This window comes from Oncorhynchus keta, chromosome 7, assembly GCF_023373465.1.
Source record: "Oncorhynchus keta strain PuntledgeMale-10-30-2019 chromosome 7, Oket_V2, whole genome shotgun sequence".
NCBI lineage: Eukaryota > Metazoa > Chordata > Actinopteri > Salmoniformes > Salmonidae > Oncorhynchus > Oncorhynchus keta.
This window is the reverse complement of record NC_068427.1, coordinates 16,173,844-16,201,793: the sequence shown is the minus strand read 5'-3', so window position 1 is coordinate 16,201,793 and position 27,950 is coordinate 16,173,844. Positions and strand designations below refer to the sequence as shown.

General features: G+C 42.0%; 1 protein-coding gene across 2 annotated transcripts; it reads right to left on the bottom strand.

The window, feature by feature from the left end:
* Positions 1–21: 21 nt before the first annotated feature.
* Positions 22–27,950, bottom strand: LOC118386075 (glucose-6-phosphate exchanger SLC37A1-like). 2 transcript variants are annotated; one of them, XM_035773475.2, is made up of 20 exons: positions 27,714–27,777; positions 22,503–22,584; positions 22,201–22,274; positions 21,763–21,868; positions 21,433–21,511; positions 14,207–14,342; positions 13,962–14,038; positions 13,664–13,830; positions 13,466–13,524; positions 12,789–12,869; positions 12,566–12,694; positions 9,346–9,436; positions 5,262–5,324; positions 4,934–5,019; positions 4,678–4,726; positions 4,417–4,490; positions 4,235–4,313; positions 3,989–4,086; positions 2,478–2,554; positions 22–1,386 (listed from the first exon to the last, which is right to left on the bottom strand). In XM_035773475.2, exons 5-20 carry the CDS (start codon positions 21,477–21,479, stop codon positions 1,371–1,373), a joined length of 1,329 nt encoding a protein of 442 aa, XP_035629368.1. In that variant the 5' UTR covers positions 21,480–21,511; positions 21,763–21,868; positions 22,201–22,274; positions 22,503–22,584; positions 27,714–27,777; the 3' UTR covers positions 22–1,370. The 2 variants fall into 2 exon arrangements, with proteins under 2 accessions (XP_035629368.1, XP_035629366.1); XM_035773473.2 differs by lacking the exon at positions 22,201–22,274 and having other exon boundaries at positions 27,714–27,950.

Genomic DNA, 27,950 nt, shown 5'->3' with positions numbered 1-27,950 from the left:
TGTGAAGAAGCTTCCAGAGAATTCAGCAACATAGCCACTCGCTTTTTATTTATCTACCAAGATATCTTCAGAAATAGACAATTGTCACCAAGACCGTGTACTTATGAGTCATGTAAGAATCAGACAAGTAACTGAACAAAGCAAGTGCCTGACCAATGAACAAACACACACAAAAAAAAAGGTACACAGTATTTCAAGTACTACCATTTAAGCACTGCAATAATGATTCAGCTTCCACCAAGAAATGCTCTATCGCCACAAAGAACAATGACACGTTACTGGATGGGGTCCCTTCCATTTCAATTCAGTTAAATATGGGCAGTGAATTGGAGTTAACCACAGCCCCAGGCATCTGCCAGAATGAAAGTTCATAAGAATATAGATTACTTTTTCATGAAGGTACATAGGCTACCTTTCTTCACTCATTTGGCACATTAAACTCGGAGGTAGGAAGCATTAGTCACAGGAACGTCTTTAAAATGTTCACAAAGGCAGAATGAATGTGAGCATTTTAAGGTTTGGGATGATGGCATTTGGTGTTTTCTACACATAGTAAAAATATCACAGTTTAACATTGCACTGCATAAATAACTGATTTGAGAAATGGTTGATCCTCCTCGGGAGTTGATATGCAGAATTCCATACTCAAACACAAAATGTTACATTCAAAGTCCCAAAACATAAAACTGTACCATCATTTGCTGATCATATAGGAACACAAAATATCAGTACCTTCATATACCTCCTAAACAGAGAAAATACATAGACCACCAGAATGTTTTTTTTCTCCATATCAATTACTGTGCATTTCCCCACAATCTTTGGTTACATAAGGCTGAAGTGGGCCCAATATGCTCTAGAAGTGTATAAAAAAAATCTAAATAAAAAGTGGTATGTGCTCAGAGGGACTGGATGGCTTGGTTGGTTGCTTATTCTACTCCGCTACTTAATCTTCATCGACTTTCATTCGGTTCCAATAGGTGCTGCTACACACTAGTTCATGTCAGCTACTGCTGAATCGACAGCGATACAGCCAAGCTCACAGTGACAACAGACCTTTAGAAAGAAGTGCTGCCTGTCTATGTCTCTTTGTGAACATTGTCTAGCTCTTGGGCTCAGTTTTTCAAAAACTATCAGATAGTATTAAAGGCATATTCATAGAACAGACAAATCATTGACTTAAAATCCAGATAACCAAATCCCTATAAACCAGGGCCCAGTTAAGGTTGAGAGGTGACCACAGGCAGGGTGGGTTCAGGTCATCTCAGTTAAAAGGTCCAGTCCAGGGTAGTGGTATAGGATGCAGTGTGTCTGTGCTGAGCGAGGGCCACAGTTTTTCCACTTCTCGGTCTAGAGTTAGTGCAAAGTGCTTAGTGCTCCTTCATCCTACAAGACGGAAACAGAAAAACAGACTTTGATCCCTAAACAAAAATCTGCATAAAAAGAATGTGCAGTTTCCCACCAGAGATGCGTTTCCATCAAATTGATAAAAAGGCTGTGAGTGATGACCTAGTGCACATATAAATGCATTTTGTGGTTAAATTCTGACGTACCGAATATTTTTTTTTAAAAGTTAAAATGAGTTTCCATTGCATTTTCAACTCTGTTTTTTTTCTCCCACAAAAAAAGCTACGTTATATAGCGAGTGTGCCCACTGCTATTGGCACGTGTGCTCTAGCCAACAGCTCACAGTTAGGCTACAGTGCAAGTATAGCCTACATGATGAGATGATTATGGACAAAAGAGTAATCCATTTTATTTGTCAAACAGCAGCCAAGCATTCTATTTATATGTGAAAGAGTTGAAGCTGTTGCAGTGCTTAAGGTGGTCCAGGAGACTGTTCCCATAAAGAACAACCTTTAAGTGATGGAACATTCACCTAATCTTGTATGGAAGGAGGGATGTGGAGATCAGTGGCAGTTCTTGTAGAATAAATGAACTCCAGTATTGAATTTGAATAGCATTTGAAAAGAAACAGGGTGTAGATTCATTTGTTATAGAAACAGATTTGGTTGATATACATTTTGAGGATTTGAAGGCGATGAAAGAGTGGAGAGGAACTGGCACAACAGTCTGAGTTGCGCTTCCTCACAACATGTTTTTGGAGAATGAAGAATAAGTTATTGGGGTTGCTTTTATAAGTACTGACCCAGTATATATTGCAATATGAGATAAATAGATAGAGTAAGGTGTAGTACAGATTCCAAATTGTTTTGGGGGGGGGGTTTATTCATCTGATGACACCAATACCTTTCACAATTTATTTGGAGTTGATTTAGTGATGCGTTTCTAACGGTCTTTATCAGGGAAAAATATGGTGTCATCGGCAAACATAAAAAAAAGACAATGAAAAATTAAATACAAGTCATTAACATAGATCATAGAACATGATCAATGGCATCAGTTACTATAACAAAGCCTAGATACCACTCGATACCGCCATACTACAACAAGTAGAATATAAACAAGTCACTTACTCTACAGTGGTGCTGCCAGAACGAGGTTTAACCACGTTACCAGAGGTCAGCTCCTTCATCACCAGCCGCAGCAACAGCTACAGAGGAAACACATCCACACACAAAGCCACATTCTATAAGACCCACATAAGACAAACATTAAGAGGATAGGGGGCAGTATTTTCACTTGGGATGAATTGCGTGCCCATAGTGAACTGCATCAAACTCTGTCCTAGATTGCTAATATATGCATATTATTATTACTATTGCATAGAAAACACTGAAGTTTCTAAAACTGTTTGAATTATGTCTGTGAGTATAACAGAACTCATAGGGCAGGCAATCTTCCAAACAAGAAATTAAATTCTGAAAGTTGGGGCAACTTTGACTTCATCGCCCCCTCCTTTCCCAACAAGATATGGATCTGGAAGCACTTCCTACGCCTTCCACTAGATGTCCTCATTCAGTAGAAAGTGTAATGGAGCATTTGCTTTGAACTTTGACCTAATGGGAGGGAAAATAGTCAGTGTCCCAACTGAATGCCATTTTTCTGTGGCGCATTTCTCTGTGGGTGCTACGGCTGTTCCAGTCGGTCCCAGATGAAAATGTATGATCCGGTTGGAACGTTATTGGATATATATGATAATAACATCCTGAAGATTGATTCTCTACTTAGTTTGACCAGTTTATTTGACCTGGAATATATCTTTTGGATGTTTCCGGGCGAGTTATCTTGGACCAGCAGTCAGTTTTTGGGCACGTGAGCTGAAAGTGATAGCAAATGCAGCTACTTGGACACTAGTATTGGACATTATGGAACAAAACAACGATTTATTGTGGAACTAGGACTCCTTGCACTACATTCTGATGAAAGATCAAAAGGTAAGGGAATATTTATGTTGTAATTTCGTATTTCTGTTGACGCCAACATGGCGGTTACGTCTGAGCGCAGTCTTAGATTATTGCAATGTTAGGCTTTTTCCAAAACGTTTTTACAAAAAATCTGACACAGCGGTTGCATTAAGAACCTTTAGTCAAAGTTTATGATGAGTATTTCTGTTATCTGGCGTAGCTTTCTATAATTTCTCCGGATATTTTGGAGGAATTTCTGAACATGGTATCAATGTAAACCGAGATTTGTGGATATAAAAATGCATATTATCGAACAAAACATAAATGTACTGTGTAACATGTCATATGAATGTCATCTGATGAAGATTTTCAAGAGGTTAGTGATTCATTTTATTTCTAATCCTGCTTTTGTGATTTTATCTTTGGCTGGAAAAAATGGCTGCGTTTTTTCTTTGGTTTGGTGGTGGTCTAACATAAATATATATTTTGTGTTTTCGCTGTAAAACATTTACAACATTGACATGATGGCTAGATGAACAAGATGTTTATCTTTCATTTGAGGTATTGGACTTGTTAATGTGTGAAAGTTAAATATTTCTAAAGAATATTTTTGAATTCCCTGCGCCACCTTTTCAGCTGAAACCCTGCGCCAGCAGGTTTTTACAAGCATCAGCACCTACCAGCAGTGCTAGGAAGTCAGCTGCCATCAGCATGTAGAAGACCTGATCCCAGCCCTGTGACGACAACACTCCTGCCAGAAGGGGGCCTATTGCTGCACCTGAGAAGAACAGATCACAGGACAGTTTGTAAGTCACAGAGCTAGACCTATGCTAAATTCTAAAGCAACCCCTGGTCATTAGCTATCCCCTCATGGAGCTAACTTATCACATAGGATCTACTGGTATGGATGGAGGTGAGAGACTGACCTATTGATCCTGTGCCGTCAATGATGGCCGTGACAGTAGAAAGGGCCCTGGCATTGCCCTTGAGGCTCTTGTGTGTTCCCTAAGTTCAAAGGTCAAAACAGAGTGGGAAGGGATATGAGGTCAGAGACAGAGGATTATATAAGTGTAAAACAGTGAGAAAGTCTCACTCACTACACACTTACCAGATCAGCAGCCACTGCTGTTGTAATTAGGGCATATGGCCCATTCACAAGTCCTCCACACACCAGTAGCATACCTATGAAGAAAATGGCCCATCACAATTATCCACACGATCATAGCTCTGTTCACCTGTGCGTTATTGACAGTCAGAATAGTACAGCCATTATGTCAACGGACTCAGGAGCGTGATTCATGAAGTCAGTCTACAATCCCTCTCACAAGAGCAACACAAACTGGACTTAGTAATATAAATTGATCCTTACCTATGGTCGGTCCCAGTCCAAACTCGCTGATCATAGAGAAGCCATAAAGCTGAGATACAGAACAAAAACATAAAAAAAGATGTCCTATAAGATTAATGATGCATGCTTATGTTTAGCCCTTGAGATGGTCAACGGTCCTCTGAAGCTCAGTTGGTAGAGCATGGTTCTTGCAACACCAGGATAGTTGGTTTGATTCTCAGAAACAGAGAAAGAAAGAAATAGAAACAAATGGAGCCACACAGGGAAAGAGACTCACTATAGGAGCAGCCAGCAGCAGCATCACTGCACAGGTGGTGGCTCTCTTTCCCAGCTTATCAGATATGACCCCAGCCAATATTCCCCCTACACACAGAGAAAGAGATGAGCACAACAATCAAGATGTGTGGTTTGCGGGTAGTTCAATTCCAATGATGAATTAGGAAGTCCTGACATCATTCATGCATTTTTACAAATCAGATCTCTGACACACACAGGAGCATACAAATATCCAGATCATAAAGTTATTTGGTTCGTATAAAGAGTCATACAAAAGGATCAGAACTACAAACAACCACTGAAAAAATTTTTAAAAAAAGAGAACATACCCACAATTCCTCCCACGTCAAACAGAGTGGAGAGATCTCCGGCCTTCTTGGCATCTAGGTGAGCTGAGAGACAGGTCTATTATCTTCACACACCCTCTGGCAAACTAAACAAGTGACACAGGATACTAAACAAAAACAACAAGCAAAGCATAGGTATCCTCTCACAGTGGTTCCCAAACTGCTGGAAAGGGGCCCCGAGTGAAAACGTTTGGGAACCTCTGTCCTAACAGGTAGAACTGGTTTGACCACAGATTATCAAGAAATACAGTGCATTCGGAAAGTATTGAGACCTCTTGACTTTTTCAACATTTTGTTATGTGGTCTAAGACACTGCATCTCAGTGCAAGACGCGTCACTGCAGTACCTGGTTCGAATACAGGCTGCGATTGGGAGTCCCATAGGGCGTTGCACAACTGGCCCAGCGTCGTCTGGGTTTGGCCGGGGTAGGCCGTCATTGTAAACAATAATTTTTTCTTAACGGACATGCCTAGTTAAATAAAATAAATACATATTCTAAAATTGAGAAATATTTTTTTATTTAAATCAACCTACACACAATAACCCACAGTGACAAAGCAAAAACAGGTTTTCAGAAATGTTTGCATCAAAAACAGAAATTCTTTATTTACAGAAGCATTAAGACCTTATGCGATGTGACTTGAAATGGGCTCAAGTGCATCCTGTTTCCATCGATCATCCTTGAGATGTTTCTACAACTTAATTGGAGTCCACCTGTGGTAAATTCAATTGATTGGACATGAATTGGGAAGGCACACACAGTTGACAGTGCATGTCAGAGCAAAAACCAAGCCACGAGGTTGAAGAAATTGTCCGTAGAGCTCCGAGACAGGACTATGTCGAGGCACAGATCTGGGGAAGGGTACCAAAACATTTCTGTAGCATTGAAGGTCCCCAAGAACACAGTGGCTTCCATCATTCTTAAAAATGGAAGAAGCTTGGAACCACTAAGACTCTTCCTAGAGCTGGCTGCCTGGCCAAACTGAGCAATCGGTCAGAGAGGTGACCAAGAATCCGATGGTCACTGACAGAGATCCAGAGTTCTTCTGTGGAGATGGGAGAACCTTCCAGAAGGACAACCATCTCTGCAGCACTCCACCTATCAGGCCTCTATGGTAGAGGGGCCAGACAGAAGACACTCCTCAGTAAAATGCACATGCCAGCCCACTTGGAGCTTGCCAAAAGGCACCTAGACTCTCAGACCATGAGAAACAAAATTCTCTGGTCTGATGAAGCCAAGATTGAACTCTTTGGTCACAATGCCAAGCGTTACGTCAGGAAGAAACCAGGCACCATCCTTACGGTGAAGCATGGTGGTGGCAGCATCATGCTGTGGGAATGTTTTTTTAGAAGCAGGGACAAGGAGACTAGTCAGGATCGAGGCAAAGATGAACGGAGCAAAGTACAGAGAGATCCTTGATGAAAACCTGCTCCAGATCGCTCAGGTCCTCAGACTGGGGAGAAGGTTCACCTTCCAAAAGGACAACGGCACTAAGCACACAGCCAAGACAACGCACGAGTGGCTTCGGGATAAGTCTCGATGTCCTTGAGAGGCCCAGCCAGAGCCCGGACTTAAACTCTATCGAACATCTCTGGAGAGACCTGAAAATATCTGGCAGCGATGCTCCCCATCCAACCTGACAGAGCTAGAGAGGGTCTGCAGAGAAGAATGGGAGAAACTCTCCAAATACAGCTGTGCCAAGCTTGTAGCTTCATACCAAAGAAGACTTAAAGGCTGTACTCGATGCCAAAGGTGCCGAGTAAAGGGTAACTGTGATATCAGTTTTGTATTTGTAATACATTTGCCATTTTTTTTGTTGCCATTATGGGGAACTGTGTGTTGATTAATGAGAAAAAAAGATTGAATCTATTTTATAATAAGGCTGTAACATAACAAAATGTGGAAAAAGTAAAGAGGTCTGAATACTTTGACTGCACTGTAAATGTCAGATTGCAGATAGATACAGTATGTCTCAGACAAAGTCTAGCAGGTAGCGGGCAAAGAATGCATGCCCTGACACTTCTTATCGAGCTCTCCACAATGCCCTGGATTCATGTACTGTATACTTGACCAAACAGACAGAGTTCCTATACGAATGTAGCAGTGGGTGAGGGTGTTGGTGCAGTGTAATGTAGTGGTTCTCAACTGGTTTTGCCTTGGGACCCAAATTGAACCATGTTATCTCAGTCGCGACCCAATATTCGTATGACAATATGTTTAGGGCAAAATGCAATCTGGAAAACAATTTTTAATGCTATATTGACAATGTATTTAGCAATTATATTAGACAAGGGAACAACAATCACACCTTTTCATTGTCAATAATTCCCATATTACTCATATTCTTGATGAAGAATTTTGGCAACTCACTTATTTGAGACCACAACCTGTGCTAAAAGGCACTACTTATAGATTTAACTCTGCAAAAAAGAAACATCCCTTTTTCAGGACCTGTCTTTCAAATATAAATCCACAGATCTTCATTGTAAAGGGATTAAACACTGTTTCATGCTTGTTCAATGAACCATAAACAATTAATGAACACGTATCTGTGGAAAGGTCATTAAGACACTAGCAGCTTACAGACAATTAAGGTCACAGTTATGAAGACTTACGACACTAAAGAGGCCTTTCTACTGAGTCTGAAAAACACCAAAGAAAGATGCCCAGGGTCCCTGCTCATCTGCGTGAACGTGCCTTAGGCATGCTGCAAGGAGGCATGAGGACTGCAGATGTGGCCAAGGCAATAAATTGTAATGTCCGTACTGTGAGACGTCCAAGACAGCACTACAGGGAGACAGGACGGACAGCTTCACAGGATTGGTACTGCCGAACATCACACCTGCGGGACAGGTACAGGATGGCAACAAAAACTCTCCGAGTTACACCAGGAACGTACAATCCCGCCATCAGTGCTCAGACTGTCCGCAATAGGCTGGGCGAGGCTGGACTGAGGGCTTGTAGGCCTGTTGTAAGGCAGGTCCTCACCGGACATCACCGGAAACAACTTCGCCTATGGGCATAAACACACCGTGGCTGGACCAGACAGGACTGGCAAAAAGTGCTCTTCACTGACGAGTTGTGGTTTTGTCTCACCAGGGGTGATGGTCGGATTTGCATTTATCGACGATGGAATGAGCGTTACACCGAGGCCTGTACTCTGGAGCGGGATTGATTTGGAGGTGGAGGGTCCGTCATGGTCTGGGACAGTGTGCCACAGCATCATCGGACTGAGCTTGTTGTCATTGCAGGCAATCTCAAAGTTGTGCGTTACAGGGAAGACATCCCCCTCCCTCATGTGGTACCCTTCCTGCAGGCTCATCCTGACATGACCCTCCAGCATGACAATGCCACCAGCCATATTGCTCGTTCTGTGCATGATTTCCTGCAAGACAGGAATGCCAGTGTTCTGCCTTGGCCAGCAAAGAGCCCGGATCTCAATCCCATTGAGCACGTCTGGGACGTGTTGGATCGGAGGGTGAGGGCTAGGGCCATTCCCCCAGAAATGTCTGGGAACTTGCAGGTGGCTTGGTGGAAGAGTGGGTAACATCTCACAGCAAGAACTGGCAAATCTGGTGCAGTCCATGAGGAGATGCACTGCAGTACTTAATGCAGCTGGTGGCCACACCAGATACTGACTTTTACTTTTGATTTTCACCCCCCCTTTGTTCAGGGACACATTATTCAATTTCTGTTAGTCACAGGTCTGTGGAACTTGTTCAGTTTGTCTCAGTTGTTGAATCTTGTTATGTTCATACAAATATTTACACATACTAAGTTTGCTGAAAATAAACGCAGTTGACAGTGAGAGGACGTTTCTTTTTTGAAAATACTGTTTATATTGAAAGTTTATATTGAAAATACTGTGATTAAAGAATAATAGTTTTCAGAGAATAATTTATAAAACAAAAAAGTAGGTTCATTGTCATTTATACACACTTTCTACCTGGTATTAGTTTAAATTCAGACAGGAGTATCTTTTATTAAAAAAACATGAAAACCCACTTAAAACCCCCTTTCGCGATCCACCAGTTCAGAACCACTGATGTAGTGTCATGTACATACCCGTTTTCGTGATGTAGAGCGGCAGCCAGAAGAGGAAGGTGTAGCTGACCAGCTTGGCAAACAGCAAACAGAGCGAGAACTCTATCACTCCCTGGAGAGAAAGAAAAGCATACCGTCAACAAATAAAAACTATACATTTCTCTAGAATAGAATGGCGTGGTACTTTGCATGGTGTATGCTAAGTGCCAGGGGTTTTCCCGGTTGCTTGTACAGTACCCATGCATTTCTTTCAGATCTATTTAAGTGTATAAGGAACATGTGTCTGTAGGTATTTTTCTACAGTATAAAATGGTATTGGCAACAATTTGATGTACAAAATAAATTAACAAAACCAACCTGCTTTTTTGTATAAACATTTTTTTTAAAACATTCTAAATCGGGTCACACAGGCTCAGAAGATTCCCGTGAGGGCAGGACATTTCCTAAGGAAAATAGTCCTGACAGTGCTTCTGCCATGAAGTCTTGGAGACCTAAAAACATATTGGCTGCAGATATGATGTCCAGCTTCTTGGTCTTCTTTGACACTTGTGCTGTACAATGAATCACTGTGGCTATAAATGCCACAATATCTATTTTCTCCTTCCTTCAATTACCAATACAGTGGTTGCACTGTCCTTCTCTCAGCACATATCAAAGCTGCTGGCTAAAGTTAGAGGAAACCAAGTCTAGATTTATTGTAATCACTCCTCTTTAACCCCAGCTGCCAAACTAACCCGGATTCTGATGACCATCTACCCCTGCTAGATTACAGAGATCATTTATAGATTGGCAGGTAAGGGTGTTCTCTAGAGGCTAGAAGAAGAACATCACCATTCGGCCATCAGATTTGCCACCAATGCTCCTTATAGGACACATCGCTGCATTCTATACTCCTCTGTAAACTGGTCATCTCTGTATACCCGTCGCAAGACCCACTGGTTGATGCTTATTTATAAAACCCTCTTAGACCTCAGTCCCCCCTATCTGAGATACCTACTCATCCTCTACATACAACACCCTTTCTGCCAGTCACATTCTGTTAAAGGTCCCAAAAAGCACACACATCCCTGGGTCGCTCCTCTTTTCAGTTCGCTGCAGCTAGCGACAGGAACAAGCTGCAAAAAACACTCAAACTGGACAGTTTTATCTCCAGCTCTTCATTCAAAGACTCAATCATGGACACTCTTACTGACAGTTGTGGCTGCTTTGTATGATGTATTGTTGTCTCTACCGTCTTGACCTTTGTGCTGTTGTCTGTGCCCAATAATGTTTGGACCATGTTTTTTACTGCTACCTTGTTGCGTTGCTACCATGTTGTTGTCATGTTGTGTTGCTACCATGCTGTGTTATGTGTTGCTACCATATGTTGTCGTCTTAAGTCTCTTTTTATGTAGTGTGTCTCGTGTGTTTTGTCCTATATTTATATTGCATGTATATATTTTTTTTTTATCACAGGCCCGTAGGAGGCCTTTTGGTAGGTCGTCATTGTAAATAAGAATTTGTTCTAAACTGACTTGCCTAGTTAAATAAAAGTTAAATAAAAAAAATACAGGTCAGGCGACATGTACTGACCATTCATGGAATTCTCTGACTAAAGGTACTCGTCATCTACACTACCGGTCACAAGTTTTAGAACACCCACTCATTCAAGGGTTTTTCCATTTTCTACATTGTAAAATAATAGTGAACACATCAAAACTATGAAAACACATGGAATCATGTAGTAATTAATTTATTTTTAATTTTTGTTAAACAAATCAAAATATATTTTATATTTGCCACCCTTCAAATAGCCACAGCTCTGCACAATCGTGGCATTCTCTCAACCAGCTTCGCCTGGAATGCTTTTCCAACAGTCTTGAAGGAGCTCCCACATATGCTCAGCACTTGTTGGCTGCTTTTCCTTCACTCTGAGGTTTAACTCATCACAAACCATTTAAATTTGGTTGGGGGATTGTGGAGGCCAGGTCATCTGATGCAGCACTCCATCACAAATTATTGGTAAAAACAGACCGTACACAGCCTGGAAGTGTGTTGGGTCATTGTCCTGTTGAAAAACAAATGATAGTCCCACTACGCCCAAACGAGATGGGATGGCTTATCGCTGCAGAATTCTGTGGTAGACATGCTGGTTAAGTGTGCCTTGAATTCCAAATAAATCACAGACAGTGTCACCAGCAAAGCACCCCCACACCATCACACCTGCTCTATGCTTTATGGTGGGAAACACACATGCAGAGATCAGCCGTTCACCCGCACTGCGTCTCACAAAGACACAGCGGTTAGGAATTTTAGAAATTAGACATTTTGACTCCAGACCAAAGGCCAAATTTCTACCGGTCTAATGTCCATTACTTGTGTTTCTTGGCCCAAGCAAGTCTCTTTTTCCTATTGGTGTCCTTTAGTAGTGGTTTCTTTGTAGCAATTTGACCATGAAGGCCTGATTTAAGCAGTCTCCTCTGAACAGTTGATGTTGAGATGTGTCTGTTACTTGAACTCTGTGAAGCATTTATTTGGGCTGCAATTTCTGAGGCTCTAATGAACTGATCCTCTGCAGCAGCGGTAACTTTGAGTCTTCCATTCCCGTGGCGGTCCTCATGAGAGCCGGTTTTATCATAGCGCTATAACTCCTTTGACAGGCACCCTGCTCAGAAGAGCAATACATGTTACTTCTGATGTGGGCAATTTTGCCAGATTCAGTCCACACCTTTTCTGTTCTTCAATGACACAATTAACCAAAACAAGGCCGCTTCTAGCCACCTTGATTGAACCCACCTTTCCCACTGCTTTCTTCAGTGCTCGATAATACAAATGGATTTCGCAACTGAACCTACTTGTCCAAAAAACAGTTCCATAAGAAATGCATTATTGGACCGGTCCTTGTCTTCTACTACAACTTTTGCTGGTTTAGTTCCATTCTTTGATTTCACTCATTTCCATTCATTATCACACTTCACTTGCCGGACTTTCCGATTAAAGCACAGTCGCCATTTTCCAGTGTCCTCATCTGCGTGCTTTCACCCCTCCCTGGTACTTGACTGGTCAATTAAGGTAATTGATTGGTTAGAAACTCACTGCACCTGGTTATCTATGTCTTGAATTGGACATGAATTGAAAGGCAATAATAAAAACCAGCAGATAAATGGCCCTCCAGGAATTGAGTTTAATTAACAGCCCTGGGCCTTTGCCTTTGCTATTGTGTGTGAGAGATATGGGTGGTGTGAGAGGTCAGGCGACTGACCGGAATGCGTAGAGCTCCCATGAAGCTGATGGCCGAGGGCTCGGATTCGCTCTTCACCACCACCACCTGCTGTACTGGGACAGAAACACTACTGTTGTCCTGAGGGAGCAGCAGCTCTGTGTCCCAGTTCTGAGAGAGATGGAGGGGAAAACATGGGTTAATAACACAGATCCACATACAGACAGTAACATAAACACAGACAAACTCATAAAAACAGGCACACCTCATATTTGTCTCCCTGTTTGTATGAATGGTACAGTTGCTTGTGTCCATTTGTCCCATTCCAGTTCTTTGTCAGCTTTTGCTGCATGAGAAAAAAAAAAAAGTACAATACAGTTTACCACAATGTTACAGGATCTATAGTTTAACATCACTATTATACACACAGTGTTCCACCAGCTACTAGTGAAGAAAACTAATGCAGTTCACAGTAGCGTGGGAGACTGAAAATGATACCTGTCAATCAAGAAGAACCCTAAATAAAGCTTATACAAGGAATCTGCCCACATGGTAAAAGTTAATCATGTTTCATCCCTTTTGATTTGTGTGTCCGTCTCCAGGGAGGCATTTTTACCAGAGCCAGCCCACACTCAGAGACACTCAGGTACTCTACGTCTACGCAAGGAGCTAAAGTGGGCGACAGTTGTCTAGGAAACGGTTGTCGGGCGCGATGTGCGACAGATGTGATGCTATCCAGGCAAATTCTGATGACCTGTGATCCACACAATGATCCCATTCTTGGACACACATTTTCAAACTAGCATTTAAACTAAGCATTGAACCAAGAGGGGCTTTTTCCTGTCTATATCTGTGAATTTATACCTCTGAAATGTCCTAAATATTATGTCTATACTAAGTAGGGATGCTTTTGAGAACAAGAGAGACATCCTAAGTACTCACATTGCTGCGGCAGGGAGCAGGGTTCTGTACAGCATGGATGCTTCTAAGATCATTTGGATCTACAGACAAAACAGAGTTTAAATGTTTTAATATCAGCATGCAAAAATCTGACCTTCGCATAAATCATGCATTGAAGCTAAACAAAGGCAAATGGAACGAGTCTTTCACTCCTCCAACCAATCACGTAGCAGTACTCACGTTCAATGAGGAAGAGGAAGCAGATGATTCCCATGGCAGCAATGATGAGGCCAGGAACAATGAAGGACAAGCCCCAGTTGGAGGAGACCCAGTAGCCTGCGATCAGAGAGCCCAAGATGTTGCCCACCGAGGTGTGGGAGTTCCATATGCCCATGATCAGACCCCTCCTATTGGAGACACCAGTTAAAGTATTCTAACTTCAATGTATATTCTATTTTCTATTCAATGTATCTCCTATAACATCAGTGTATCTGAACTATGGAGGAATTGTTTCATTTTAACAGATCTTGTGGCTTACCTTCCCTTGCCAAACCAGTTCCCGATGCATGTGACAACACTGGGCCAGCCAGTCGTCTGAACCAAGCCATTAGCCACCTGAGGCAGAGGAGAAACAGAGAATTAGAAAAACATTCAGAATATAGAACTGTTGTCTTCTGAATTCTCAACTAGTCTTCCTATGAAATGTCAGACCAAGAATTTTCTATGACTTGACTGATATTGTACATGTGTAGGTAGTTACAGTAGGTCCACTTTGTGACTTACCTGGACAAATATATAGAAGCCAAGGCTGTGGATACTGTAAATGTAGCCCAGGCCAAACAGACAGGTGAAGAGGCCGCTCATCAGCATGCCAAACGTCAGGTACAGACGGATGGGCAGGCGCTCACCGATGATGCCACTGCAGGACGCACAATGACATTTTAACAATGCATAAGTTCATACAGGCTGACAAAAATGGCTAGCATATTCAGCATAAAAATAGGCTGGCATATTGAGAATTTTTCATCCACCCCTTATATAAAACGAAACATCAATTTTGAATGGAAAAAAAAAAGCATTAAAATATCAACACTATTCGGCATGACATCCAGCACAAGCTTGGCTAGAAGCCATTTGACCTTGCTGGGACAGAGTTAGTTATGCAACACGGTCCTTGAAAAGCACACTGTGTTCATGTTGTAACACAGAGAGACAGAATGAGGACCCTTTCAGGGCTAAAAGAGAGGGAGGGAAAGAGTGAGAGGTGAGAGCGAAAGACAAAAGAGAGAAGAAAAAAAAAAGAGAACGCAAGGAGCGAGATATTCCCCCCTTGACAACTACAATAAAAACAACCAACAAAAATGGGTCACAACTCCTGCAGGTCTGTCGCACACTGGGTCTGTACATAGTCAATGGTAGGCGGAGGGGACTATTACTATTAGGTACAACTACAGCTCATCCCTTGGCAGTAGTACTGTAGATTACTTTATCGCCGACCTCAACCCAGAGTCTCGCGGTGTTCACAGTCAGCCCACTGTCACTCCTACCAGATCACAGCAAAATCAGTCTACTCTACTTGAACAGAGCAACACTGATATCACGAGACAAAGCCAAAACAAACCGCACACTTAAGAAATGCTATAGATGGAAAGTAGTGTAGAAACTTACCAAAAAACAACAGGAAACAACAATCACTTTTAGACAACTTCCTGGACAAAACATTTCACTGCAATAGTGAATGTGTAAAACTGGCAATAGAAAGCCAAAACAGTATATTTGACCTTCCAGCCTCACCATCAAATCTAAAAATGACAAAATGGTTTGATGATGAATGCAAAAACCTAAGAAAGAAATTGAAAAACATATCCAACCAAAAACAGACCCAGAAAACCTGATCCTACACCTTTACTGTGTTTAAACACTAAAATGGTACAGGAATACACTAAGGAAAAAGGAACAGCACACCAGAAACCAGCTCAATGTTATTGAAGAATCCATAGAATCGAACCTTTGTCGGGGAAAATCCGAACACACTAAACAACAACATGAAGAGCTAACTATCCAAAACAGAGGTGTCTGGATAAACCACTTCTCATTTTGGCCCTATGAAGAAAGAACAAAAACATAGACATGATCAATTACAAATCTAACAATCCTCAGCTCTGGCATCTTCCCCAATACTTGGAACCAATGACTGATCCCCAAAAACTACTGTGGGATCTGCATCAACAGCAAATTCTCTTCATTATCATTAACAGCAGCCTCCTACATTTCCCCAGTGAAAACATCCTGAGCAAATTTAAAAATTGGCTTTTAACCAAATTACCATGTGACAGACCACGTATTCACCCAGCACACCCTAAAAAAAAAAAAAAAGCTTGACTCAATTTGACATAGGGGTCAGCTAAATAAATTGATGGAATGCGGTATAAACAACATAAAATCCACAAAACAAATGTGCGGTTAAAATTTAAAAAACAAACAGATTTCTTTCCTCAGTGCTGTGTGTTGAAGCAGGGATGCTGCTTGAACCCCACCCTCTTCAACATACATACAGTTGAAGTCGGAAGTTTACATACACCTTAACCAAATACATTTAAACTCAGTTTCACAATTCCTGACATTTAATCCTAGTAAAGATTCCCTGTCTAAGGTCAGTTAGGATCACCACAATATTTAAGAAAGTGAAATGTCAGAATAATATCTGAATGATTTATTTCAGATTTCCTTCTTTCATCACATTCTCAGTGGGTCAGAAGTTTACATACATGCAATTAGTATTTGGTAGCATTGCCTTTAAATTGTTTAACTTGGGTCAAACGTTTTGGTTAGCCTTCCACAAGATTCCCACAAAAAGTTGGGTGATGGCCACTCCAATACCTTGACATTGTTGTCCTTAAGCCATTTTGCCACAACTTTGGAAGTATGCTTGGGGGTCACTGTCCATTTGGAAGACCCATTTGCGAACAAGCTTTAACTTCCTGACTGATGTCTTGAGATGTTGCTTCAATATATCCACATAATTTTCCTCCCTCATGATGCCATCTATTTTGTGAAGTGCACCAGTCCCTCCTGTAGCAAAGCACCCCCACAACATGATGCTGCCACCCCCGTGCTTCACGGTTGGGATGGTGTTGTTCAGCTTGCAATCCTCCCCCTTTTTCCTCCAAACATAACGATGGTCATTATGACCAAACAGTTCTATTTTTTTTCATCAGACCAGAGGACATTTCTCCCAAATGTACGATCTTTGTCCCCATGTGCAGTTGCAAACCTTAGTCTGGCTTCTTTATGGCGGTTTTGGAGCAGGGGCTTCTTCCTTGCTGAGCGGCCTTTCAGGTTATGTCGATATAGGACTCGTTCTACAGTGGATATAGGATACTTTTGTACCAGTTTCCTCCAGCATCTTCACAAGGTCCTTTGCGGTTGTACTGGAATTGATTTGATTCGCACCAAAGTAAGTTCATCTTTAGGAGACAGAACTCGTCTCCCTTCCTGAAGCGGTATGCGTGGTCCCATGGAGTTTATACTTGCGTACTATTGCGTACTTGTGGAGGTCTACCATTTTTTTTGCCCGATTTCTTTTGATTTTCCCATGATGTCAAGCAAAGAGGCACTGAGTTTGAAGATAGGCCTTGAAATACATCCACAGGTACACCTCCAATTGACTAAAATTATGTCAATTAGCCTATCAGAAACTCCTAAAGCCATGACATTATCTTCTGGAATTTTCCAAGCTGTTTAAAGGCACAGTCAATTTAATGTATGTAAACTTCTGACCCACTGGAATTGTGATACAGTGAATTACAATTGAAATAATCTGTCTGTAAACAGTTGTTGGAAAAATGACTTGTGTCATGCACAAAGTAGATGTCCTAACCGACTTGCCAAAACTATAGTTTGTTAACAAGAAATTTGTGGAGTGGTTGAAAAACGAGTTAGTGACTCCAACCTAAGTGTATGTAAACTTCCGACTTCAACTGTACATACATACATACATACATACATACATACATACATACATACATACATACATACATACATACATACATACATACATACATACATACATACATACATACGAGAGGGCACTAGAACAGTCTGCAGCAACAGGCCTCACCCTACTAGAATCTGAAGTCAAATGTCTACTGTTTACTGATGATCTGTTGCTTCGGTCACCAACCAAGGAGGGCCTACAGCAGCACCTACACTACCGTTCAAAAGATTGGGGTCAAAATAAACATTTTCGTTCATTACAATAACATCAAAGTGATCAGAAATACAGTGTAGACATTGTTAATATTATAGCCTTCATTTCTCAGAACAAGAATAGACTGACGAGTTTCAGAAGACAGTTCTTTGTTTCTGGCCATTTTGAGCCTGTAATCAAACCCAAATGCTGATGCTCCAGATACTCAACTAGTCTAAAGAAGGCCAGTCTTATTGTTTATTTAAGCAGGACTACAGTTTTCAGCTGTGCTAAAATAATTGCAAAAGGGTTTTCTGATGATCAATTAGCCCTTTCAAATGATAAACTTGGATGAGATAACACAACGTGCCATTGGAAAACAGGAGTGATGGTTTCTGATAATGGACCTCTGTACGCCTACGTAGATATTCCATTAAAAATCAGCCTTTTCCTGCAACAATAGTCATTTACAACATTAATGTCTACACTGTATTTCTGATCAATTTGATGTTATTTTAATGGACAAAAAAAAAATGCTTTTCTTTCAAAAACAAGAACATTTCTAAGTGACCCAAACTTTTGAATGGAAGTGTAGATCTTCTGCACTGATTCTGTCAGACCTGGGCCCAGACAGTAAAAAAGTAAAATAAAAAAATAGACAAATAATTGTGTTGCAAAAAAGGTCCCGTCACCAGGACCACAAATACAAATTCCATCTAGATACCATTTCCCTAGAGCACAAACTATACCTACCTCTGCCTAAACATCAGCACTACTGATAACTTCCAAAAAGCTGTGATTGATTTGAGAGACAAGGTAAGAAGGGCCTTCTACGCCATCAAAAGGAACATAAAATTCAATATCCCAATTAGGATCGGACTAAAAATAATTGATATCAGTTGAAATTCTTGAAATCAGGGTCTGCTCACCAACCAAGAATTCACAAAATGGGACAAACACTCTGCACTGTGGAGATCACGAAATTTCATCAGCCGGTGATTCTCAAGCAAATAACACATTTAGCATCTCCTGGCTTCCGCACATGGCCTACAAGCCACTGATACAGACCTGTAGAACATCTACATTTTTAAAAGTCTAATAACTCCATGTAATATAGCCTACACCGTCACAATAAATCCATTATTTATTTTAGACAGGTCTAAAGAAACATGATAGGAAAATGTAGTCCATTTCAGAAGAACAGAGTAGCATACTTTGAGTGGTCCTTATGTTAGGTCCTGATCTGGCTATGTTAAATGGCTGTGGCCTACACCAGTTCATTTAGCAGACAAGAGTTGCTTCGAATTCCTTGGAATTATTTTATATTATAGTACGAAGAATACTACTGAACAAAGCTGAATGAAATAGAAAGGATATTTTCTCCAAACGACGTGAGGGAGTGCGCACATGCGGCTAACAAATAAATATATACTTCTATTTGCTTAATTTTAGAGTTATACGTGTAACTTTAGTTGTTCTACAAACATTGGACTATATGTTTAGATTTTAATACATGTAAGGCTGCATGATGCAACTCTAATGATTTTTTAAGTTGCTTGAAAAGGCACAAGCTCCGCTTTGTGTTTTTTGCACAGACTGTACACACACACACTTCCTCAGTAGTCTCTCCTTCACAATCTGACAAGTACTTGATAATGCCTTGAATTTCCCGGCTGCATCCGCTTTGTGTGGCCGTAATGCACCCGAAAAAAAAGCCATGCCTTTTGCGGCGTGGCCGTTGTGTCCTTGGCCCGGAGTGCTGGGTTGTGCCCTTCTCCCAGAGTGCTCAAAAGCACCCCTCACTCACATGGCTTTCCATCACGTGATTGGGTCTTTTTTTAGGTTACAAGTGAAAACAGACACATCGGGGACGCAACTGCGCGCGTACTTATCCAATTCTGAGGTGCATATTGAAGATATCGGAAGAACTGTCCACATTTACTTTGTCAGCCATCAAGAAGAATAGGCCTAACAAACAGCAAAAGCACTAGCCTGTCAATCTACTATCCCCCATAGTACCAAAGTTGACCTATTCTATGTGAGAAATATTCCAAACATAGTCCGGGACAGCTGCGGGATGCGATAGATCCCAAATTAATACAACCACGAGAGTAAAAAAAAGAAAATTAGCAAGAGAGTCTGCTAAATGACTTAAATGTAAATGTAATGTGGCTGACGCAACAGATCAGAACGTTTAGCTTTAAATGTTGCTAAACTATTAAGCTGTTTCATTCATTGTAAGTGCAGCAAAGTGCACATGGCAGAAGGCTAAAAGCACAAATGTTCCATTAGCAGGAAAACACCATTATCAAAAGTGACCACAAATGTGATTATTCATGTAATGCTTTTATTATAAAAGGTGCATTTTTTATGGTGAAAAATGATCTTCCCCAAACTTGAAACTCAAACTTATGTAATATATAATAATAATATATGAAACTCAAACAGTCATGTGTGCATACATTCTTATGGGTGGTATGCCAGTTAGCGGCTGAGCTACAGAAGGACTATGCCAGTTAGGCTCTACACCCCTTGTAACGCGAATGAATGTTCTTCATTTTAAGAAGTTATTTTGGCCACGTTAGTTGTGATACAAACCTTATAAATGTCACGCCCTGGTCGAAGTATATTGTGTTTGTCTTTATTTATTTGGTCAGGCCGGGGTGTTTTGTCTTGGGGTTTTGTTAGGTATTGGGTGTGTGGCTTAGTGGGTGTATCTAGCAAAGTCTATGGCTGTCTGGAGTGGTTCTCAATCAGAGGCAGGTGTTTATCGTTGTCTCTGATTGGGAACCATATTTAGGCAGCCATATTCTTTGAGTATTTTATGGGTGATTGTTCCGGTCTTTGTGTTTGCACCAGATAGGGCTGTTTCGGTTTTCACATTTCCTTCATGTATAGTTTTTTCCTTCATTAAAATATCATGAATCATCATCACGCTGCATTTTGGTCCGATCCTTGTTCCACCTCTTCGTCAGAGGAGGAGATGGAAGAGAACCGATACAATAAAAAATAAAAAAAATGTAGGCCTATGGGCCAGGCTACATAAGGTCTGAGACCATGATTAGAATAAAAGCCACAACAACAAAAAAGGCATTGTCTTACGCTGGGCATCATTCACGAGTAATAGGCTAATATTGTCACCCAATCAGACTATTCTTGATTTAATCTGGTCTTTACATATGTTTTGATTTAGAATGGACCATTATCATGCACCCATCTCCAAACTGTGGCAGGAGAAAAAAAAAAAAAAAAAACACGACACTTTTCCTGTGGTTCATTTTCATGGCAGCCAGGTAGGCTATACTCCTGTTGTAAAATAAGCAATGTGCTTAATATTAGGAAAGTTGAGAAATAAATTATAGTAGGCCTATAGAAAGCTGAAGGATCCTCTTTTTAAGAGCCCATCACTCTTGTTTTCTCACACCATTTCATAGCCTATAGAAAAATGTTGCGCAACATGAGCTCATGAACTCTCATGAAGAGTTTGATTAGATTTTAGATGACATTTGCATTGATGTCAGAGTGATGAGAGGGACAATAGAGCGTTGGGTTCCAGGCAGTTAGCAAGTTGGTAGGTTACTAATGACCATCAGCAGCATCAGAGCTTGGAGAAGCCTAATCACTGTGACTGAACAGTCATGTGGAATTTGACTGCCTTCAAGACTCGTGACCACCTGCGGTAATACGGTCACCGCAACAGCCCTAGACTCTGCAGTGTGACTGACTGAAGGATGAGAGATAGGGGAAGCGCTTTATCCGATAACTAGAGCCCAGAGGTATTCCTAATCAGGTAATGTGGACAGTCTAGTTTTAGCCTTACCTGAGGAACATGCCCACAGCATAGGCACAGAGGAAGGAGTAGTCCATGGCTCCCAGCAGCTGCTTATAGTTGCTTTTATCTAGATATGGAGGTAGTTTTACATGAGAATGACATCAATTCAACCAAGGACCACTCATCTGAATACAGGCTCCTGGGTTTGGGTATGGGGATCGACAACAATGTGTGAATGAATAGTAACAAATGTGTGATTAGTGATAAGTGTAGGGATAGAGGAGCATAACATTTAGTAGGACAAGTGGGAGAAAGAGGGATTGAGAGACTGAAAGAGGGGGGGGGGGACACAACGACAAGGGTTGAGTGGGGTCTCACCAAAGGGTTTCCAGCTGCACTCTGCAGCTGTGTGGAGGTTTGGCAGCTGGCTACTACTGGCCGTGGAGAGCTCATTGAGAGCTGAGCAGTTCTTATGCAGCTCACTCTGTGGAACAAATGATCATGTCGAGCAAACATTCACATGTGTGTGCACGCACTGAAAAAAAAAGCACAAACTACAGTAAACCCAACATATATAGCTGGTCAAACATTAATCTAAAATACATCTAATACTAAATGTCAAGCTGCTTCCAGCCATGCTATGGTTCCAAGGTAAACAGTGGTGGATAACATTGGTTACATAAATAGTTCATCACTGGCTCTGCTTTGGGAGGGACACTGTCATTCTGATATACTGTCACAGACAGGGGCGCAACTTTGGGGGGGGGGTGACCATTTATTTTGTATCCAGTCGGATAAACACTCCAAACAGCCTACCCGACAGCTCGGAAGCGTCCCATGGTTCTAAAGCACACCGGTGCCTCGTTTTGTATCATATTCCAATGATAAAACTGGGGGGGACGAAAATGCAATTTCAGAATGTTGCGCACCAGATATAGTAGCAGGATGAATCACATTAAGGCTGATCAGGTTACAATAACACCTGTGCTGATAACATGTGTATTTAATGTGTGGATAGGTGTATATTTAGTAAATCTCTTATTATGTGCTATGCCAGTATAGTCCACTAAATTCCCTATAGGGACATCAGATATATAAATATATTACACACACGTTACCTTGACGATGCTGATGGGTTTTCTGGACAGGTGGAAGCTGGTGTACAGCAGGAAGGTGAGGCTAAATGTGAAGGCTCGGTACCTGGAGGGAGACAACACAACACAAGGGGGCAGCAGTGAGAAGGGCTGGATAGAGGTCGTCAGTGGGTAGCATTCATCCCTGACCACTAGCACTGATATAGTGGTCAGGGATGAATCATTCCCACAATGGTCAATGTGAGGTTTGGGTTTAGGGTAATCTGATCCTAGATATGTCCTTAGATAAGCTCAGCAAAAAAAGAAACATCCGCTCACTGTCAACTGCGTTTATTAACAGCAAACTTAACATGTGTAAATATTTGTATGAACATAACAAGATTCAACAACTGAGACATAAACTGAACAAGTTCCACAGACATGTGACTAAAATAAATGGAATAATGTGTCCCTGAACAAGGCGGGTCAATATCAAAAGTAACAGTCGGTATCTGGTAAGGTTACCCACCTCTCCCCACCAAGACACCAGCAAGTTCCCGGACATTTCTGGGGGGGAATGGCCCTAGCCCTCACCCTCTGATCCAACATGTCCCAGACATGCTCAATAGGATTGAGATCCGGGCTCGTCGCTGGCCATCGCAGAACACTGACATTCCTGTCTTTCAGGAAATCATGCACAGAACGAGCAGTATGGTATTGTAATGCTGGAGGGTCATTTCAGGATGAGCCTGCAGGAAGGGTACCATATGAAGGAGGAGGATGTCTTCCCTGTAATGCACAGCATTGAGATTGCCTGCAATGACAAACTCAGTCAGATGATGCTGTGACCCTCCACCTCCAAATCGATCCCGCTCCAGAGTACAGGCCTCGGTGTAACACTCATTCCTTTGACGATAAACGTGAATCCGACCATCACCTCTGGTGAGACAAAACCATGACTCGTCAGTGAAGATCACTCTTTGCCAGTCCTGTCTGGTCCAGCAACGGTGGGTTTGTGCCCATAGGCGACGTTGTTGCCGGTGATGTCTGGCGAGGTCCTGCCTTACTAACAGACCTACAAGCCATCAGTCCAGCCTCTCTCAGCGTATTGCGGACAGTCTGAGCACTGATGGAGGGATTGTGCGTTCCTGGTGTAACTTGGGCAGTTGTTGCCATCCTGTACCTGTGCAGGTGTTGTTACACGTGGTCTGCCACTGTGAGAACGATCAGCTGTCCATCCTGTCTCCCTGTAGCGCTGTCTTAGGCATCTCACAGTATGGAGATTGCAATTTATTGCTCTGGCCACATCTGCAGTCCTCATGCCTCCTTGCAGCATGACTAAGGCATGTACACCCAGATGAGCAGGGACCCTGGGCATCTTTCTATTGGTGTTTATCAGAGTCAGTAGAAAGGCCTCTTTAGTGTCGTAAGTTTTCATAACTGTGACCTTAATTGCCTACCGTCTGTAAGCTGTTAGTGTCTTAATGACCGTTCCACAGGTGCATGTTCATTAATTATTTATGGTTCATTGAACAAGCATGGGAAACAGTGTTAAAACCCTTTACAAAGAAGATCTGAAGTTATTTCGATTTTTATGAATAATCTTTGAAAGACAGGGTCGTTTCATTTATTTGACCCAAGTTAAACAATTTAAAAGGCAATGCTACCAAATACTAATTGAGTGTATGCAAATTTCTGACCCACTGGGAATGTGATGAAATAAATCAAATCTTAAATAAATCACTCTACTATTATTCTGACATTTCTCATTCATAAAATAAATGAGTGATCCCAACTGACCTAAGACAGGGAATTTTTACTTCGATTAAATATCAGGAATTGTGAAAAACTGAGTTTAAATGTATTTGGCTAAGGTGTATGTAAACTTCTGACTTCAACTGTAATTCAATGTTAAAGTACACAGTGAGAACTGGTAAGTATAACAAAGGCCAGGATGTGCCATTCCTTTAACTCTCCCACTCACTCAGTCATTTCCTTGTGGACTTGTGCAATTGGCAAACAAATTGAGTTTAACATATCCGGACACGTCTAACCCCTGACCTAGCCAAACACAGCCACCTCGACGTGGGTCTGCCCCTGACCTAGCCAAACACAGCCACCTCGACGTGGGTCTGCCCCTGACCTAGCCAAACACAGCCACCTCGACGTGGGTCTGCCCCTGACCTAGCCAAACACAGCCACCTCGACGTGGGTCTGCCCCTGACCTAGCCAAACACAGCCACCTCGACGTCGGTCTTCTCCTGACTTAGCCAAACACAGCCACCATGACGTGGGTCTGCCCCTGGACGACCCTGACCTAGCCAAACGCAGCCATCTCGACGTGGGTCTGCCCCTGCACGAGCCAAACACAGCCACTTATGGCAGTCGATGTCTTAACACCACCATAAACCATTCCTAGAGACCAATTGCTAAGGAGTGGAAAGTAGCCAGAGGGAAGAATCCCTGATTGCCTTTGCACATTCACAACAGCCGGGCAGCATGTGTGCGTGTTTGTATCTCTCTCTCCATGTGTCGAGTGGGGAGGGGGTTGTGTTCATAAGACATGACAGTAAGGGGACAGTTAGGACACTGGCTGTGTCTTCCTTGTTGCCAGTAATTTAGTGAAAAACATGTCAGTGGCTCTGTGACACCACAGAACACCACCACTGTCCCACCTCAAATAAAACCTTATTTGCCACATGCGCCGAATACAACAAGTGTAGACTTTACTGTGAAATGCTTACAAACCCTTAAATACTTACAAACCCTTAACCAACAGTGCAGTTCAAGAAGAAGAAACGATTTAACAGTAGGCTAAAATAAATAGCCATAATAAAAAGTAACACAATAAGAATAACAATACCAAGTCAGTGTGCAGGGGTACAGGCTAGTTGAGGTAATCTGTACATGTAGGTGGGGGCGAAGTAACTATGCATAGGTAACAAACAAACAGCAAGTAGCAGCTGGGGGAAGACAAACAGGTTTCCCTCAAGAATTTCTCTGTATTTAGCGCCAGCCATCATTCCTTTAATTCTGACCAGTTTCCCAGTCCCTGGCGATGAAAAACATCCCCACAGTATGATGCTGCCACCACCATGCTTCACTGTGGGGATGGTGTTCACGGGGTGATGAGAGGTGTTGGGTTTGCACCAGACATAGCGTTTTCCTTGATGGCCAAAAAGCTCAATTTTAGCTCCATCTGACCAGAATATCTCCTTCCATATGTTTGCGGAGTCTCCCACATGCCTATTTTTTTCTTTAAGCAATGGCTTTTTTTCTGGCCACTCTTCCATGAAGCCCAGCTCTGTGGAGTGTATGGCATAAAGTGGTCCTATGGACAGATACTCCAGTCTCCGCTGTGGAGCTTTGCAGCTCTTAAAGGGTTATCGTTGGGCTCTTTGTTGCCTCTCTGATTAATGCCCTCCTTGCCTGGTCCGTGAGTTTTGGTGGGCGGTTTGTTGTGGTGCCATATTCTTTACATTTTTTACTAATGGATTTAAATGGTGTTCCGTGGGATGTTCAAAGTTCAGGATATTTTTTTTTAAAAACAACCCTGATCTGTACTTCTCCACAACTTTGTCCCTGACCTGTTTGGAGAGCTCCTTGGTCTTCGTGGTGTCACTTGCTTGGTGGTGCCCCTTGCTTATTGGTGTTGCAGACTCTGAGGCCTTTCAGAACGGGTGTATATATATGCACTGAGATCATGTGACAGGTCATGTGACACAGATTGCACACAGGTGACTAACTAATTATGTGACTTCTGAAAGTAATTGGTTGCACCAGACCTTTTCCTTGCAAAGGGGGTGAATACATACGCACGCACCACTTTTACAATTTTAATTTGAGAATTTATTTAAACAAGTAATTCTTTCCATTTCACTTTACCAAGTTGGACTATTTTGTGTACATTCATTACATGAAATCCAAACAAAAATCCATTTAAATTACAGGTTGTAATGCAACAAAATAGGAAAAATGCCAAGGGGGATGAATACTTTTGCAAGGCACTGCAATTACAGTCACTGTGGGGACGACGTCATCGATGCACTCATTGTTGAAGCCGATGACTGAGGTGGTATATTCCTCAATGCCATTGGATGAATCCCGGAACATATTCCAGCCTATGCTAGCAAAACTGTCCTGTAGTGTAGCTTCCGCGTCATCTGACCACTTCCGTATTGAGCGAGTCACTGGTACTTCCTGCTTTAGTTTTTGCTTGTAAGCAGGAGGACAGTGGTCAGATTTGCCAAATGGAGGGCAGGTGAGAGCTTTGTATGCATCTGTGTGTTTTTTTATTTATTTATTTCACCTTTATTTAACCAGGTAGGCCAGTTGAGAACGAAGTTCTAATTTACAACTGTGACCTGTCCAAGATAAAGCAAAGCAGTGTGACAAAAGTGTGTGGAGTAAAGGTGGTCTTGGATTTTTTTTCCTTCCTGGTTGCACATGTGACATGCTGGTAAAAATGATAGGACCAGACATACGGGGTGGCAGGTAGCCTAGTGGTTAGAGCATTGGGCCAGTAACTGAAAGGTTGCTGGATCGAATCCCCGAGCTGACAAGGTAAAAAAATCTGTCGTTCATCCCCTGAACAAGGCAGTTAACCCACTGTTCCCTGGTAGGCCGTCATTGTAAATAAGAATTTGTTCTTAACTGACCTGCCTAGTTAAATAAAGGTTAAATAAAAAATATGATATAGGAGAAAGTGCAGAGGGAGACTGGACTGGCTACAGCCACTGTCACTCACACTGTATAACAAGTCCGTCTGAACGCAATTAAATGTGATAAAGCTATAAGAAATACTTCAAAGTCAGGTTCAGAACAGGGTTCTTGATAATAAATAAGATCAGGAGTTGTTCCTGAGCAGGAACAACTCCTGGCCCTAATAATGACTGGGATACATGATCATTAAGCTGCCTGTAAGTATACAGGGCTATACAGTAGATGGTACGTATACCCTACTCTCCATGATGTATGGGAACTTAGAGGACAGTTCTGTTATTTGCACAGTGTTCTCTTTCTCTGTGTCCCGGCCAATTCACTCTTGCAGAAAACACATAATTAGGACTAAATAGAAACAGACACACTCACATGTACACTCCTGCACAGGCACATACGTGAACATTATGGCTTGAGCCCCGAGGTCTCTTCATCATAAGTCATCAACAATTTACAACTAAGTTCACGTGTAAGCCAGACCTGTACTGACAAACCAACAGAAAGTATTGATCTGACAGACAGACATACAAAACTCACCACTGGTCTCTGTTGAAGGAGGCCAAAAAGCGGATGCCAGGTGGCACTGGGGCCATGATGATTGGGTGATAACGGGCACTGCGGGGTCAGGGGTCAACAGATATGTTGATCTCACAGCAATGATGACCAACACACAGAACTGCAGCTCACCTCTGGCCAGAAGAACCCTGTGAGCTCAACACTAGGCCTGGGAGACATGGCCAAGAACCTTCTGGAATAACCCCTCAGAAGTGTTCT

Coding starts and splice junctions, on each gene's coding strand:
- LOC118386075 (XM_035773473.2), bottom strand. CDS start 27,769: ATGGCCCCAGTGCCACCTGGCATCCGCTTTTTGGCCTCCTTCAACAGA. Junction 22,585..27,713: donor TCCTTCAACAGAGACCAGTG/GTGAGTTTTGTA, acceptor GTCTCCCTCCAG/GTACCGAGCCTTCACATTTA. Junction 21,869..22,502: donor AACCCATCAGCATCGTCAAG/GTAACGTGTGTG, acceptor TTTGTTCCACAG/AGTGAGCTGCATAAGAACTG.